The sequence below is a fragment of the Manis javanica genome, chromosome 1 (genome assembly GCF_040802235.1).
Source record: "Manis javanica isolate MJ-LG chromosome 1, MJ_LKY, whole genome shotgun sequence".
Classification (NCBI taxonomy): domain Eukaryota; kingdom Metazoa; phylum Chordata; class Mammalia; order Pholidota; family Manidae; genus Manis; species Manis javanica.
Genome location: NC_133156.1, coordinates 22,007,177 through 22,024,897, shown reverse-complemented (window position 1 = coordinate 22,024,897; position 17,721 = coordinate 22,007,177). Strand labels below are relative to the sequence as shown.

At 52.2% G+C, this 17,721-nt stretch overlaps 1 protein-coding gene across 2 annotated transcripts in view; it reads left to right on the top strand.

Moving 5' to 3' along the window:
• The window catches only part of FOXO1 (forkhead box O1), an 83,802-nt gene extending 76,268 nt beyond the window's left edge, over positions 1-7,534 (top strand). The window contains exons 2-3 of one of the 2 annotated variants that reach the window (XM_073229738.1): positions 2,466-3,805; positions 4,282-7,534. In XM_073229738.1, the coding sequence (XP_073085839.1) occupies positions 2,466-3,803 (1,338 nt within the window). In that variant the 3' untranslated portion in view covers positions 3,804-3,805; positions 4,282-7,534. Of the gene's footprint in view, positions 1-2,465; positions 3,822-4,281 lie in introns of both variants that reach the window. The other variant, XM_037011919.2, reaches the window with a different exon arrangement.
• The last annotated feature ends 10,187 nt before the right edge of the window (positions 7,535-17,721 follow it).

Here is a 17,721-nt window from a genome sequence, read left to right as displayed (position 1 = left end):
CCCGTGCGGACTGCCAGGAAGCTGCTATCGAGGAAGACCTTCCCCCGTTATCATCAACTAAATGCGACAGGCACCGGAGTCCAGCTTCCCTTCCTCCAGAGATTTCACCGTAGCTTATCTGTGTGTCTATTGTGTTAAAAAAACAAGACAGTCATGATGGAATATTGTGCAAATGCCCAGACTTGGGCGTCTAGAACATGCCGTGGGGTGGGAGTCCTGGGCTGCTTTCCAGGCGTTCCCAGGGCGGGCCTGATTCTTCAGGGGGTTCTGGGACTTTGTTGGCTGGTGTTGAGGGGCCCCGTGGCTGAGGCTGGAGCACATGGACAGGGTGAGTGAGACCTCCCGTGGGTTTGGGGAATCTTACGGAGTGAAGCAGGGCGTGGGGGTGTGGCCCTTGGCCTCTCTCAGGGGCCCTCGTCTGCACTCTGCAAAGTGTGTCTTGGGTTGCGGATGGCTCCACAGGTCTTGGGAACAGAGGAGGCCACCACCACCATCCCCTCAGCATACTGCCCCGCGTCCACCCAGAGCTGCCGGTGGACCATGTCTGAACCGCATGCTGCGTGCCAAGCAGGTGGCTTCTTACCAGCTGCTGGGTTCCAATCCTTGGATGAAATGGAGGACAGAGGGCAGAGGGCTTCTGAGATGTGGTTTCTCAGCCCTGACTGTTGCATCCCCTTTAGAAAGGGAGATGTCTTCCCGTTCTGCTTTCTGCCTCCTTTTAGTTGAGAAACCTCACAGTTTGTGTCAGTGCCCCGGGCTTGTTCACTGAGCAGTGATCGCCACCTGGGCATCTGTGTCCCACTCTGAGGGCATGAGGATGTGGGTGTTGTGGCCGCGTCCCTGGGAGACCACAGATCCAGCTGGAGCCTTTTCGTGGTCGGGAAGAGGAGGGGCCTCAGGGTCCAGGGGCTCAGTTAGCTGAGCCTTGTACCCAGTGGGCAGGGGAAGCCAGGGAAGCCAGGGAAGTCTGGGGGCCACGCACACAGCCCAGCTCGCAGGGTCTGGGACACCCGGAACCCCGCCCTGGCCTGGGAGGAGCCCCACCGCGGAGGCTGCTGGATGAGCCCTCGTCTGCCATGCTGTCCTGTGCCGGGAGCAGAGCTGCAAGACACAGCCCTCCTCCCTTAAAAGCCAAGCCTGCTTCTCCTTTCCGCGTGTCCCTGGCCTTTCCAGACGCCGGCAGTCCTGCCGTGCGTGCAGTGCGGGAGTCAGACTGGGGCTCCCTTGCTGGCAGCCTGGCTCTGCTGTTCCTGCCGGGGCCTGAGGCCGGCCCCAGACCTGTGCGTCTGCAGTTGTGGGTTTGTGTCTGTGATGCCTCCAAGCTGCCGCCCACACATCAGCAAGTAGGAGGGGGGAGTGGGGCTCAGAACAGGGATACCCTGTTCCCCAGTCTTGGGAGTCTGGTACCTTCTTCTCGGTGACGGCTTACCATGCACAGACACCTCTGACAGTTAACATCCCATATCTCATTTAATCAGCCTATAGTCGTACAAGGGTCTGTTATTTAACTCTGTTTTCCCATCAAGGAAACTTAAGGCAGATAGGTGCCAAGCAGTTTCCTGAGGTCGTGTGAGCCAGTGAGTAGCAGAGCTGTGTACGTGCTCCAAAAAAGGTGATTTTCTTTATTCAGCGTCCTGGGGCTGTGCATGGCCCAGCTGCGTGGGGAGCCGCCCTCAGCAGACAGAAGCTTCGTGTCCTGGGTGTCCTCCCCGACGCCTCCCTCCCGGGTCTTCTTTGGGGACAGAGCTTAACCTCTGAGACGGTGTCTTGAGTTAGTTGCTGCATCTGCTGGTTATTTTTGGGAGGGAGGGGTGGCAAATAACACGTGAACTCAAGTTTTTCCCTGTTTTGGCAGCATACCTACAATAAAAAAAGATGACCCCGTTTTCCTTACTCACTTGTATTCTCCTGATGGACTTTAAGGGTGTATATGAGTCCACGTCTTACTAGTTTTCAGGCTTTTAATTCTTAACTAATAATATATCCTGGTCCATTTCTTTCTTTTCCATAATCCCGTGGGCCCAGTGGTGTAAGATGTTGCGCCTTGTGTAAGTGGCATTTGTGTGGCCTGAAGAGCGTGGGCAGGGGCAGTAGAATGGAGAGGGTTTTTGGAGCACTTTGCCCGAATCTGGTGTGCATAGCATTGTAGCTACGCAAGCCTTACATGGCTGGGCAACCAGTTCTGTAGTCGGCCTGTGCCTGTGCGGCCGGCGGTGGGAAGGGCGTTTGTGATCACACCTACTTAGTTCTGTCCCCTCAGTACATCAAGACGCAGGTGCACTTTGAAGATGATACTCTTTCCCTGAACTGGTCGTGGGGTTCAGAGGCGCCGTCACTCACGGGTTCAAATCTGTGCCATAAACTCTTTGAAGCTGCCACTTGTCCTCCATGGTTTGTGTTGTGTGTTGAACAGGAAGTTTCACAATGCGAGTATTGTATTGCTAATGTGGTGCTTTGCTTTACAGAATTCAATCCGTCATAATCTGTCCCTGCACAGCAAGTTCATCCGCGTGCAGAACGAAGGGACTGGGAAAAGCTCTTGGTGGATGCTCAACCCCGAGGGGGGCAAGAGTGGAAAATCCCCCAGGAGGAGGGCCGCGTCCATGGACAACAACAGCAAGTTCGCCAAGAGCCGAGGACGGGCCGCCAAGAAGAAAGCGTCCCTGCAGTCGGGCCCGGAGGGCGCCGCGGACAGCCCTGGGGCTCCGTTCCCCAAGTGGCCCGCGAGCCCCGGCTCCCACAGCAACGACGACTTCGACAGCTGGAGCACCTTCCGCCCCCGGACCAGCTCGAACGCCAGCACCGTGAGCGGGAGGCTGTCTCCCATCATGACCGAGCAGGATGATCTCGGAGACGGCGACGTGCACGCGATGGGGTACCCGCCGTCCGCTGCCAAGATGGCCGCGACTCTGCCCAGTCTGTCTGAGATCAGCAGTCCTGAAAACATGGAGAACCTTTTGGACAACCTCAACCTCCTCTCGTCGCCCACGTCGCTGACCGCGTCGACCCAGCCGTCGCCCGGCTCCATGATGCAGCAGGCGCCCTGCTACGCGTTTGCGCCGCCGAACACCAGCCTGAGCTCGCCGAGCCCCAACTACCAGAAGTACACGTACGGCCAGTCCAGCATGAGCCCCCTGCCCCAGATCCCTCTGCAGACGCTTCCAGAGAGCAAAGCCACGTACGGGGGCATGAATCAGTACAGCTGTGCGCCGGCACTCTTGAAGGAGCTGCTCACCTCTGACTCCCCCCCACACGGTGACATCATGACGCCTGTGGATCCTGGCGTGGCCCAGCCCAGCAGCCGCGTCCTCGGCCAGAATGTGTTGATGGGCCCCAGCTCGGTCATGCCGGCCTACGGCAGCCAGGCGTCTCACAACAAAATGATGAGCCCCGGCTCTCACCCCCACCCCGGACACGCTCAGCCGTCACCTGCCGTTAACGGGCGCGCCTTGCCCCACGCGGCGAGCGCCATGGCCCACCGTTCAGGCATGAGCCGCCTGGCCCCACTGAAGACGGCTGCACAAGTGCCTCTGCCCCACCCCATGCAGGTGAACGTGCTGGGGGGCTACTCTGCGGTGAGCAGCTGCAACGGCTACGGCAGGGTGGGCCTTCTGCACCAGGAGAAGCTCCCGAGCGACCTGGACGGCATGTTCATCGAGCGCTTGGACTGTGACATGGAGGCCATCATTCGGAACGACCTCATGGATGGAGACACGTTGGATTTTAACTTCGACAGTGTGTTGCCCAACCAGAGCTTCCCACACAGCGTCAAGACAACGACACACAGCTGGGTGTCAGGCTGAGGGCGAGCCGGGGAGCAGGTGAGGCCCCAGCACTGGAGGCCTCCCGGGGCTGACCCAAGAGAGGGGCGCAGCCCCTTCCCACAGCTCGTCCGCGCCCAGGACGCCGCTGCTGCTGGGGCTGCTCCGGGCAGTGGCGTCTTTCAGCGCCATTCTCTGCCCTTTTTGCAGCTTACGAATTTTCTTTTGAACCAAACCATAAGGAAACTTCCTCTAACTGCTTGAAAATGTTTCTTTTGACAGTTGGGTGGCTTGTGTCTCTTCTAGGAGCACTTCAGTAAATGAATACATTTGATACAAATCAAATACTGAAGGGTTTTCTTTTTTAAGTGGAATTTTTCCCACTGAATGATTTCAGGGCAGTTTGAGAAAGCTGTAGCTCCCCCCACCCCTGCCCCAAGTAGGTCTGTCACTCTAATATGTTAAGTTGAATTGATTTTAATTTGGCTGTATTTTCATTGTGTGTGTGTGTTTTTTCTAGGCTACACTTAAAAGTCCTTCAGATTGTCTGACAGCAGGAACTGAGAGAAGCAGTCCAAAGATGTCCTTCACCCCTTTTCGTTTTCTTGATTAAAAAAAAAAAAAAAAGTGTTTCTTTGTTCCTTTCGTCAGACTTGGCAGCGAGGACACTTTTTCCTGAACAGGATGTTGGCCCGAAGTTTGTGGGTTCTGTGCTTCTGCAGACAGGGACCGTGCCCTCGGAGTCTGCGTCGCAGCGAAGCGCCGAGCCCGCCATGCCACACAGTCGCAGGGCGACTTCCGGACCCTGTGTGCTTTCAAGCTTTGTATATAAGCGGTAGCTACAGAGCTGTATTTGCGTGTGTTGTTGTTTTTTTAAAATATCCATTTGGTCCAAGGGAAGTTTATACTCTTTTTGTAATACTGTGATGGTCTCACGTCCTCGATAAGTAAACTTTGGTTTCGTATTGCCTGCGTTCTGCTGAATGGACGACTCAACGAAGAACCGAGCTCTCCACCTGCACCTCCACCGAGTGGCTTTGGACCTCTTCACACTGCCACGTAACTCCTGTGAGAACCAGGAGCTTGTTACCGGTCTGCTGAATTAATGGGCTTGTCAAACTGTTTTTGGAGGAAAAAAAAAAAGATTAAAACGCCAGCCTTGTACAGGTCTTTTCTATTTTTATTTTTGTTTGTTTATTTTGTTATTTGCAAATTTGTACAAACATTTAAATGGTTCTAGTTTCCACATAAATGGTTTTTGAAGTTACTGTTGGGACTTGAGATCATTTTTGGAATAGATATTGAATTGTAATGTTTTCTTAAAACTAGAGTCTACTTTGTTACATAGTCTGCTTGTAAATTTGTGGAATCCCAGATATTTGAGGCAGCATCCATAATTTTCATTTTGTATCTGTAACTGGATTAGTACTAATTTTTTATGTGCTTACCTGGCTCGTACCCTTTGGGGCTCGCTGGAGATGGTCCTGACCAACCTTAGAATCATTGGTATCAGCACTTGTGCACTCAGTGTTTCTGGCTCTGCCCTGGCCGGTGAGTGAGCATAGCTGTGGACTTAACTGCATTTCATGTTTAAGGAGGACTGACAGGTTTTTATGTATGTATTTTAAAGAAATTGCCTGCTTCTTTATCCTGGGGACTAACTGCTTCGCCCAGCATTGCCTTCTGATGGCTTTGTGCCGTGCTGTGGCGGATACTCCTGGGCGGCCGCTTACTGTCTGCAGGGCCGGGGCGGGGGTGGGGGCTGCACCTGCAAACAGGGCGCTCTCCTCCAGCGGGGGGGTTCCACCAGTGTCACCTTTCTGAGCTGAGCTTCAGCAAGACTTTCCCTCGTGATTCCGTGCTCTTTGTTTTGGCCTGGGCAGAGGTTGGTCGTGTAGCCTCGCCTTGAAGGACCGTGTCAGCACTGGCTTCATGCATCCTGCCCTTCTGTCCCGTAGCCCTCTTAGCCCACTGCGGAAACGTACACGGAAGGAGAGCTCGTAAGACGGGACTTGGCGATTTGCAGGATGCTTTGTGCCCATGAGTGCATGTGAATAGGACGTGTTCAAATATCGGGGCAATTCGTTTGAAAACCAAGCAACTAGCCGTAAATTATGTATTTGAATTTACTTTAAAAGCCTTATTCTAAGTTAAGAATTGGAGAATTTCTTCAGCCTTCAGCCACTGTTGGTTGCGGTTCCGTATTTTTCAGTTTCCTGTGACTGGCAGGCCAGGTCCATTGGCTTTGTGTCTGTCAGCATGTTCAGGTCACTTGGAATGGCCCAGATCAGCACAACGGGGTCAGGCACACCGAAGGTGCCCCTTGCCTTCTTGAGGCTCTGGATTTGTGTTCACTTCGCCCAGATCACACTCGCTTTGTCCTGCCTGTGAACTGCGGCTTGGTTTTTCCTACGTGTTTATTGAGAACACAAGTGTTTCTGATAGAGTTGCTCCTGCAGGAGGCCAGCTCAGTCGTAAGCTTCCACTGTGGCGTCTATTTAGAAAATTTACCCAGCAGCCATCTCTCTAATCTTCATCGCTGGCCACTCCCAAGCGTGTCTGGTTCTAGAAACCCTAGTTCCTCTGCGCAGTGCCTTCTGCCTCCGTGCTGGGCGTGCTGATGCCGGAGCACTCATGTCCCTGTCTGTCCCCGCGTCCCGCCACCTCCCTTCTCCCGTACTGTCACCCGGCGGGCCCCGAGCCCCCCTTTCTTTGTTAGAGAAGCAACTACAGCTCAAATCACTGTTAAAATATTACTACTTCACAGTGACTTTTAAAAAGAAGTTTCTTCCTCCGGAGTCTGTGTAAATAACTTTTTTTTTCTTCAAATCTCTCTTTGTGTTGAAATTCTAACATGAATCCTGGGGTAGCTCTCTGGGGTACGGTGAAGTCTGGTGAAAGGCACCTTGTCTATTTTGAAAACAAACATTATGTGACCTCTGGTAATTCTTTTTCTGTATGAATACTGACTTTCTGGAGTAATTAGTGTATCAGTTATTGTACATGACTGCTTTGTGAAACGCGCAGATGATATCACCTATGCAGCCTTGTTTGATTTATTTCCTCTGGTTTGTACTGTTATTAAAAGCATATTGTATTATAGAGCTATTTAGGTATTTTAAATATAAAATATTGTTTCCATAATATAGATGTATGGAGTATATTAAGGTAATAGATGCATTACTTGGAAAGTTCTGCGTGACAGACTGAGTCTAAATTAATTAGCAAATATTGTATCCCAGTGAGCAGTAAATTAATGGAACACCCCAGAGGAGGGGGGACACTTAAAATGGAAACCAGTTTTCCAAAGGTATACAATTTGGACTTTTTAACTTCCAGACATATATTATCAAATTCCTCTCCTTCCCCAACTTACTTGAAATTCTTATGTTTGGCACTCAAGCATTCTTAATTTATAACTGGCTTTTAAACAAGAAGTTTTTCTTGTGGTTTTAGTTTGGGAGTAATCATTCAGTTAAAAAACAAAAATGTAACATGGTTTATGTAAACACACAGCCTGGCAATTCCTCTCGGCTCCCCGGGGAGGGTGCCCAGCCCGGCAGTGTGGCCAGGCGCGGCCCCTGAGGCCTGGCACGACGTAGGCACGCCCTCCTGCAATTTTTGCTACTGGAGTTTAGTAACAGCACCGAGCCCGCGTTCCTGTTCCGATACTCTGAGAAGTGCCTGACAATGCTGATGTACTTACAGACACAAGAACAATCTTTGCTATTACTGTATAAAGCCATAAATGTACATAAATTATGTTTAAATTATGTTTGGTGTCAGTCTTTTCTAATTGCAGAATAAGCCCTGTATCAGGATTTTAAAAAAAAGTTTAGCTGTCACCTGAGTTGGACCGCGTCCACCACAGTGCCAGGGTTTATTCAAAGCTGGTATTTCCTTTGGAGGGCAGAGGGAGGGAGCAGGCCCCCAGGGACCGAACCGCAGCCCCTGAGAAGTGAAGACCAAGTAAAACCCCTGGTAACAAACAGTCCCGGAGCACTTAATCTTGGGAACAAGGGAACAGCTTCCGCAGGGGATGTGAGTTGAGTCTCACGTCAGAGCAAACCGAGCTAATGGTGAAAACACCGGAGGGCCAGTTAGGAGGGTCCTGGCCGGCCCCCCGCAGGCACTGGGTGGCGGGGAGGGGGCGAGGCTTTCCCAGGCCGTGTGCTCAGTCACTGCCCCCCGCACCTGTCGGAGGAGGAGTGCGTCCTCCCCGGGAGAGGCCGCAGGGGGGAAATTCACATGGTTGCTATTTCAGAAAAGGCCTGAGGCCTGAGCTGGATCAGGTGAACACGGCTGAGATGCATTTCGAACCCAAGATGGACGCCCGGTCTCTCCCTGCTTCTGACTTTTCCAGGCCCAGCGAGTGAAAGCCGGAGCGGCCACCGGGATGTTCCGCCTGTTCAGGCCGCGGAGGGTTAGCCCGGCTTTCAGGCCTGGTTTTTTTTGCCTCTTCCAGCAATAGAATCCTTTCTGTGAAAGACACGATAGTGAGAAGCCCAGACTGCAGAGCAGGTAAAATCATCTGCTCCCAGGCCCTGGGGCACGGACCTCTGAAAGGTCCTCATCGAGGCCACCTGCAGACAACGCTGTCAGTCAGAGGCCCAGAACCCCGGTCAGCGGGCCCCCTTCCTGACCCTCCGCACAGACGCAGAACCAGGCGTCTGGCATCAGCCCCTGAGGCCCGTTCCCAGGGTCACGCCGCTGGGTAAGAGGAAGCGGCACAGCAGGATGGCTTCCCTGATGGGCCCCCCGGGCGGAGGTCGGGCTCGGTGTGGGGGGAGAGACTTCCTTCCTTGGACAGCACCTAGGCCCTGCCGTGACCCCAGAGCCCTCGGTCAGCATGTGTCCCTGGCATTGTTCCCCGGCCTGCGCCCCCCTGCAGGGCTTTGCCTGGGCCACTGGCCCTCCATGCTGGAGCTATGCCTCTGACGATGTCGTTCTGCAGGCGGTTAAACTTACACGGATTGGGGGGGTTGGGTGGGTGGGGGGCTGCTCCGAGGGCCGGGCTGCAGTGAGAGGTGGCCTCCGAGCAGGTCATCACATACATGCTGACCTGTGTGCTGTCACTGGAGCTCACTACGGCCTGCGGGCCTGCAGCTGCGCTGCGTCGTGACCTCTAAGATGAGGGGGTAGGCGCGGCAGGTTTCCTTAATCTGATCTACCATTTCATTATTTTGGTATAAAAAAACGTGATGACTTAGGCTGTTTCTGGTTTAAGTTACTGGGAAGTGAGTGAAGTTGCTGTGGAATGGGAAAGTGAGTGGGTGCTGGCATGAGGGGAGGAGGGAGGCAGGAGTCCTGGGGGGTCGTGGGTGGCCTGCCAGGGAGCCAGTGGGAGGGGGCAGCGGGGCCCTGACTGCAGGGAGTGGGGGAGTGGCGCGGGCAGCTACCAGCCCAGAGGAGGACTTCCAGTGTTTGCAGGTGGCTGGGGGAGGAGGCCTTCCGGGCGGGTGCCTGGCTTGGTAATATGGCTGTGAGGGGGAAGCCCAGCCTGGGAAGGCACTCCGCCCGTTAAAGGAAGAAGGGACGAAGAGATGGGGCCAATTCCGCAGGCCAGCTCGCGGAAGGTCTTAGCCTGGCTGGCGGCAGGACCTTCCTCCGCCGTGCCAGCCCGCCGCAGACCCAAGGCTGCCGGAAACTTCTCGGTTGGTACCTTTACCATGTTTGCATCTTCCACAGGTGAAAGTCTTGTTTGCATTGGAAGCCCCTGGTGGAAGGTGGGAGTTACATCCTCCAGGAAGAAAGACGGCAACTTGGTGAGGGCTTGTCACTCATTCTGAACATTGCAGTCCTTCGAGCTGCACTCTCGCAACAGGCAACTTTGAGAATCCCTGTAAAACTTCCAAGTGGCAGATGGTAGCCTGGGTACCGCGGTGCTTACTGCACGCGTTCCTGGTTTGTAACGTCACCCAGATGGCTGCCCCAGTGAGCTGAACTCAGAGACGGCTGCCTCGAATAGGGCGCCCGGGGGGCCATCCACGGGTCTTCTCTGGTGAAGTGGGGTGCAGGGGAGGTCTGTTCTGCACGTCAGTGCCTGGTTCCAGAAGAGCAGAGATGCCAACTCTCAGGTCTGTGCTGGTGTCAGGGACCCCGGTGGGCCTGCAGAGCCAGAGCTGCTCAGAAGCTGGGGCAGTGATCTCCCCACAGACAAGGCACAGTGACCAGACATTCTACCTGCCTCAGGTTAGAGGCTGAGGCTGAGGCCTCCGGTGTCGGGAGTGTGTACACACGGGTCGGTATCAGCGCAGGTGATGGCCCGGAGACTTGGGTCCTTCGTGGGCCTCCCAGCGTCCCCTGCGGGGCGGGGGCTCAGTGGCTGGTTTATTCCCGTCGTTTTCAGTGTTGGAATTTGTGGTCCATCTACTGCGCAGGGCAGTGTGCGGCCTTTGTCACACCCATACCCAGGAGAGCCCGCAGGCCTTTCCTTGGTGACGCTAGAAGAGGGCTGCACGCCTGTTGCAGCCGATCCCAATCAGTAGCGCTCTGTTTGCCGGCAGGTCCTCCCTGGGCTCTTACTAAGAAAATTAAGGAAGACTGCAGACTGCTGGGCCTCATGCCTCATCCCACCAGGCTGCCCTGAGGACTGGAGGCTGCCGGCCCTGGGCGCCTGTCCCGGAAGGGAGGGGAGAGGAGAGGAGACCAATGTGGAGGGGCCACAGGGGCCTGTTGGGGCCCAGGGTCCCATTCAGGAGAACTGATGGTTACGTTTGAGGAATTCCGTGAGTCAATTGAAAATACCACCATTATTTACAATTAAATAAGATAAACTTACTGTTAAATGAGTTATATTTAAATAGGGAGTAAATAGCCCAAACTCACCACACCCTGTGTGGTGCCTAGTACTCTGGCCTGCTCGTGGGGTGCGTCTGTGGGTTCAGCTGGATGGGGGGGCGTCTAAAAGGGCCGCTGCCGGGCTGGAGCTTCAGGGTAACCAGCACCCCGGGCGTGAGGGTGGAAACAGTTCAGTGGTCCCATCAGTTAAGTTTATCAAGAAGATAGACTTACTGAGAAAAGGTTTAAACAATTGGGATGTACGTCCGTTTGTCAGATCCTGGCAGAATTGCTGCTGTATGTTGGCTAAGATCAAAGCATTTGGCAAAAATCAACAGAGGCATTCTGGGAGTTAGCTGGCCAGTAGGATTCCCAGGAGGTGAATCCTATATAGAATCTAGGAGCTTTGTTTGATTTACTACTTGTGAATCGTATGCTACACATTTCCTTTCTCCTGGTAAATTTCTAGTGACTTATGTCTATACATCCAGGCATCTGTCACCTCCCCAAGGACAGGTGACACATCTGCCAGCACACCACTGGTGGGGGCAGGTGGGCGAGGCTGGGGAGGTCGGGTCATGCCTGGGGCCTGCACGTCGGGAAGGGAGGCGCAGAGAAGGACGCAGGCCCTGGGTGGGGGTGGGGGGGGTCAAGTGCTGAGGTGTTTGATTTGGGGGACAGAGCAGGCAGGCGGGCTGGGCGTCAGTGACTGAGCATCAGCAGAGGACTTTCCGGATGCAGTGGATGAGGATGACCGCATTGGGAGGAGTGGAGGACGCCGGCCCTGCGTCTCAGGCTCGTGGTCTGCCAGGCAGAGTGACGGCGCCTCCAGGAGTTCCGGGGGAATCAAGTGACCTTGCCACAGCTCCTGGCACACAGAAAGGCCTCAAGAACTGTGGCCGCCCGTTCTGGTTTGCCCCAGACAGTCCTGGGCCAGCTGCGCCCAGCGCTGTCGTTCACAGCTGCTCTTGCGGCTCCGAGTGTCCGGGTTGCAGGTTCACCCGGTCAGTGCATGACTGCCTGCAGTGAGTGACGCTTCCTGGCGCTTCAGCTCCCAGCAGTGCACCCAGCGCCCCTGGGTGAGAGGTCCCTTCTAAAGGACTGTCACCCAGCGTCTAACAGCGTAGCCTGAAGCTCAGCAAGCGGTGTAGAGGGTGCTTCCCGGCCTTTCTGGGTTCTCATCTCCTGCCCCTTGGGCACCGGGCACACACTCCACAGCCCTTCCCTTCTCGCCTGCACCTGTCACCTGCCGGGAGATTTACCTGGAACACCTCTCTCCTCCTGTCCTTACCAACCTAGGCGCTGCTCGGAACCTTCCTTTGTGGTGAAGCCCACCCCAGCCCTCATGTCCGAGCGGTCACTCCCTGGGCCGCACAAGCCCAGGACCGGTCTTCCCAGTACAGGCATGTGGCCAGATAACTGGTCCTCCAGAGTCTCCCAGGGCAGCCTGCTGCCATCCTGCGAGAAGTTCAGGGCCAGGCTGCCAGTGAGCCCGAAGCAGCGGCCAGTGCACTTCTCCGCGCCACACAGCCAGAGGCGTTCCTCTCCCGGCCCATCTGCATCCACCAACATTCCAGCAAGCGGAAGGCAGGCCAGGAAGCCCAGGTCTTTGGCCACGTCAGGGCTGTTCTTCACACTCTTCAACCAAGGCAAGTTCAAAGCTGGAGAGGGGCTGTGACCAGTGAAGACATGCCTAAGGGACCGTGTTACCCCACCGGCTGCAAAATCCGCCTTTTCCATAAAGCTTTCCCTGGGCTCAGGGCACAGAGCCGTTCCTGTGTTGTGCTCCTGCGTCCAAAGCTGACATCAGGGAAACTGAAACGCCGATGCATCTCCTCACCCCAGGGAAGGGCTGCATGTCCACAGGACGGCCAGGTGGCACCGATCTTGGAAAAGTCTTATCCTCTCGGTTAAAAAAAAAAGCCAACAGGTCACCTGTAGTTGTTTGCTGATGAGTTTTTACTGGCTTGTGTCCACTTCTCCTCTACCACATGGAATTGGGTAAAATTTGGTGAATCTGGCATTCTGGTCTTTTAAAATACTATTTTTAAATTAGTCTGGTATATTCAAATGTTTTTTGAAATAATGTGTTATTTTGAAAGGAAGGTAATTATTCTCCTTTACAGGACAAAAACTTTTTCCTACTTTGATGCACCACACATACCTTCCAAGACAAGGACTTGGTAAAAAGGAGACATTTCCTGAAGTCAGGCAAGTTTATTTAGAAAAACTTGTGAAGTTGTGATTAAAACATACCCTGGATAGAAAATATCATTTATTCTTGTAAATGTATCATATGAGATCTCGAAAGTTCTTAGAGCTGGGAGAACTATATTTTAAATAGTGTCATCTTTAAGGTTTCCATTCCCTTCTGATTCTTTTTTTTCTGCCTTAAATAATTGGTATTCCATTGAAAGCGTGAACAATTTTCAAAGCCCTGGATAGGACTGGCTAGAAGCATTTAACAGCTGTATGGAATCTCATGTAACCATCATGTGCCTTTTTTTGGAAACAACAATTGTCCTTGTCTTTTGTAAGAAAAGCATGTGATTAAAAGAAACGGATGACTAGCAATAATTCTGTTGTCACTTGGTTGCTGGCCGGAATGAGGACAGGGAGGAAGATGTAAGAAATTTGCATTCTTGGGTCCCTCAGCCACACCAATCTACCAACCTTCCTGGAGTGAATAACCTCCTTTGTCATTTCTGGGTAACTAGCAATGGCTCTGGAGTGTTTCCAGGGCTGGGCGTTCTGTTGTGGAAAACTTCTGGAGTCCGGGTTACCTTACTGTGCTCAAAGACGTGGCTCAAAAACCAGCCATCTTCCCCCCCTGCTGACCGAGTGTTGAAGAAACTGATATACATTGAATGAATGAACATTCAGTCTTATTATGGACAGTAAGACTCTGGGATTAGAATTTCTTAATGTATTTAACAACAGGAGAAGTTTGAACCGGCTTTGGATCCCAGAGGCGCTGTGTCCACCTAGGCGTCTTGCAGCGTGGCCTGCGTGTCTGATGGCCCCACGCAGGAGGCAGGCCACTGGAGGTGAGCCCGCAAACGTGGGCGGCATGGACAGCTTCGGCCAGCTTTTAGATTCCAGAGAAGAAGGTGCCTGATGCGAAATGTTTGGAGGTGGCCCGGCTGGTCACTGACTTGCGCAAGCAAAGTGTCGGAATTGAGTGTTTCTGTGCAAAATGAGCCAATGTTTTTTTCCAGGGCAGTTCTGAGACTTGTGGAGGAAAAACTATAATTAAGAAAAGTGGCTGGATTATTAAGAAAGGCTTTTTATTCAAAAGGTCTTGTGAGTTTAGCAGCACTTTGCATTTGTGATATCTTCCGTCAAAGGACACCAAATCTGGAAGGGGAGATCCCCAACCTCCCTTTGAATTAAAAAGAGCAGAGCAAACCAACCCTATGGGGTTCACAGACCAGGGACCCCATTTCATTCACTGGGACCCTGGGGAGACCTGCTGACGTGAGACCCAGGGTTTCTCAAGGTGCACGTGACCATGGCAACAGAATTATTGGGGGAAGATTTGTGAAGATGCCAATTCCGCGGCTCCGTCCCAGAGCTATGGGTTCAGTGCCTGGGATGTGGGGTGTGATGGCTTTAACTCTCCCAGCTGGTTTTTATGAACAGTCAGGTTTGAGAGCCGACACTGGTCTATGGAGATAGTGTAATGTTCACTGCCATTTGTTCATCCATCTGACAGATACCTACTGAGCACCCCCTGGGTGCCGGGCTCTGCGGAGTGCTGGGACACCCTAGGGGGCGGACAGCATAGACCCGTCACCCACCCTCATAAGCCTGTGGGCTCCTTCTCTCTTCAGATGCACAGTGAGGTTTACCAGAAGGAGGTCCTGAAGTATTCTTGCAGAATAAGCCTCTGGGTCAGACGAACGGTGGGCTGATAGCTGCCCCGAAACACTTGAAGTTCAAGGTAGGCTTTTACCCGCCTAACCTGCCATGTGGGCAGGTTGGTTAGCTGACCAGACTGGCCTCTGAACTCTTGGTGCCTGCCAGCCGAGGCCTGCTCTGGCCACTCATCAGCCTGAGGACCGACCCCTGAGTGATGCTGTGCCCGGGCCTTGGAGCCCCTGGAGCCGACAGGCAGACCTGGAAGCAGCCGATTTGACGCCGAGAGACCAGATGGCTGTGCTAAATGCTGCCAGGCCTGGGAGAGTGACCCGGTCCCTGGAGGCTGTTTCCACTGGAAATTAGGGTTTTTAAAAATGTGGTTGTAGGAAGGAAGCAGCTCGTCTTGCAAGATCTTTGAGGGAATGTAAGCTGGACCCAGTTGTTGCGGCCGAGATGAGCTTAGCCCACGGGGCTCTGTGGGCCGGACTGGCCAGACACCGCCCTGCTCCTGGGCCAGGCCTGCTGCCTGCTGCGGCTCCAGGGTGGGAGCCCGGCTTCCAAACCCCAGGGGGAGCAGCAGCCCCAGTCTGAGCCACCCTGGGGCAGGGTGGACCCCCCTTGATAATGCTGGGGCGCTTCATGTGGGTGGTGGTGGCGGGCTGAGCCCAGCTCCGCACGAGGGGATGTTCTGGGTCACCAGGTGTCGCCACTGCAGTGGGTCCCTGGTTATTTTTGTCTATTTGAAAAGTAGTCCCAAAAGTAGGACATAAATCTCTGTTGTGGAAAGAACCATGTGCAGTTCAACCTGACCTCTGATGACTGAGGGTCATCATGGGCACATCAGTGACTGGGCCCCGGACGGGGTGTCCAGGGACATCCTCGCGGCCAGAGGGGCATCTCGCTGGCCACGTCCGCCTCCACCTCTCCCTCCCTCATCCTCATGGAAAATCTCAAACGGGGAGATCAGCGAGTACAGTGGACCTCATGCACTCATCCCGGGTGGAATGATCATCAACTGAGGGCCAAACCGGTTTGTTTCATAAGACTCATCCTTAGCCCTGGAGTATTTTAAAGGAAATTCCATGTAGTGCATCATTTCACCTGTTTAAAATATGTGTGTGTATATATTATATACATACATACATACATATATATATATGTATTATTATATAGATAAGAGTTCTTTTAAGTTTGAGAATATTTTTATCGTCGAGTGCTCACATGTCTGGACCCTCTGACCCTGAGCACACGGCTCACACCGGGTGAGCCTTGTTTCCGTCATCCTGTCCCCGGTGCCTACACGGAGCAGCAGCCATTGATCTGATTTCTATCACTCCCGGTCATTTTTGCCTGTCCTAGAATTTCGCATCAGCGAGGTCACCCCGCCCCGTTCTGTGCCCGGCTTCCTCTCCGTGCATTGTTGCTGAGATTCAGCCACGGTGTTGCTCGGATCAGTAGTCGGTCCCCCTTCATTTTTGGGTCGTGCTCTTGTTTTCAGATGCCAGTCGGTCGATTCAGTCTTCTGCTGATGGGCACCTGGGCTGTTTCCAGTTTCTGACGTGTATAAATAAAGTGCTATAAGCGCCGTACGAGGTGTTTTGGTGGACACCCATTTTTATTTTTTTCCAGGAAAGCCCTAGGAGTGGAGCACAGGGTCAGAGGCACATTTGCCGTGTTAAGAAAATGCCAAATGGTTTCCCAGAGTGTGGCTGTCCCAGTAAAATACACCCCCACTAGACACATCTGAGAATTCTGGTTGTTCCACTTCCTCTATGAGAATTAGTATTTTTCACCTTTTTAATTTTAGCCATTCCAGGGTGGTAGCAGCCTCTGTGACTTTAGTTTACATTTACCTGGTGGTTAATGATGATGAACCCCTTTCCCAAGTGTGTATTGGCCATTTGGACGTCTTCTCTAGTGAAGTGTCTAATCAAGTAATTTACCCAGGTTTTAATTGGGTTGTTTGTCTTTTTATTATTGAATTGTAGGACACCTTTATATATTGTGGATACAAGATATATGTGTTCTATTTATCTGTCTGTATCTTTTCAGATATTGTGGTTGCACATATTTCTCCCAATCTATTTATTTTCTTGATAGCATCCTTTGATGAATAGTACTTGTTAAAGTTCATTTTATTAATTTTTTTTCTTTGTATGATTTGGGCTTTCTGTGTCTTCCTCAAGAAATCTTTACCTACCCCTGTATTCTCTTATATTTCCTTCCAGTCACTTTGTTGTTTATATATGGGATCAACTAAAAAAGCAACAAAAATATAACCAAGATAACCATTATCACACATAAAGAATAAAAAATTCTTAATATTATTAAATATCCAGCCAGCACCATGTTCTGTTGCTATTTTTGATGTTTCTAAGGGTGCTTCTTAATCTATATGGTCTTCCCTGGTTTTTCTTCCACTCTGTTGAGGGAACCAGGTCATGGTCTTGGAAAGTGTCCCATACTTGGGATTTTGCAGAGCACGTCTTCATGGAGTCACTCAGGGTTTTTTCTCCTGTGCACTGTCCTGGAAACTAGCAGTTAAATAGAGGTGTGATCATAATTACGTTCAGTTTTGCCGAGAACCCCCTCTATGCCGGGTCTGTGTAGGGTGGAAGCACATGATTTCTTTTCTCACTCGTCTGTGTGATGAGCATTTTTCTTGTGATGATTTCAACAGGCTATAAAAGGGTGATGTCCTATCATTTCTTCTAAATTTAGCTGAAAACTTCTATGCAGAGATTTCCCTGAAACAACTATTTTGATACCCTGTGGGCTGTCTTGAAGAGTTCTAGGAATGCCACGGTTTTCAGAGTCTCTAATCTGCCTTGTTTCACTAGTTCAATGTTTTCCACAGCTTCTGGCTAAAATTGTTGCTTATTAGTATTTACAACAGTAGCACTAATCGCTATATGCTGGAGCACTTCTGGGGCGAGTCCTACCTTCAGCTCTCACGGGGTCCCTCTCCCCAGATGCTCTGAGCACCTCATGGCTTCCCCCATAATAGGTGTGTCTGGTCTCTGACCTTCTGTATGGACTTATTCCAGGCCACTGTCTCCACTGCATATGTGGAAGACTCCTCCTCTGTTAACTTTATAGATTTGAGAAGATTTATACCATTGAATGCCTTTCCCCGTGTGGAAAAAATATGAACTCAGAATAAACACTCATCTAATAGGATGTTGACTATTCCCATGAAAGTTGAAAGAGAAGGGCCGTGGCTGCAGCATGAGTAATTCCACCTCTGGCTGCCTGCTGCCTCAAGCCAGGAATTGAAACAGATAGTTTGACCTGATGAAGGCTTCATTTCCTCCTCGGC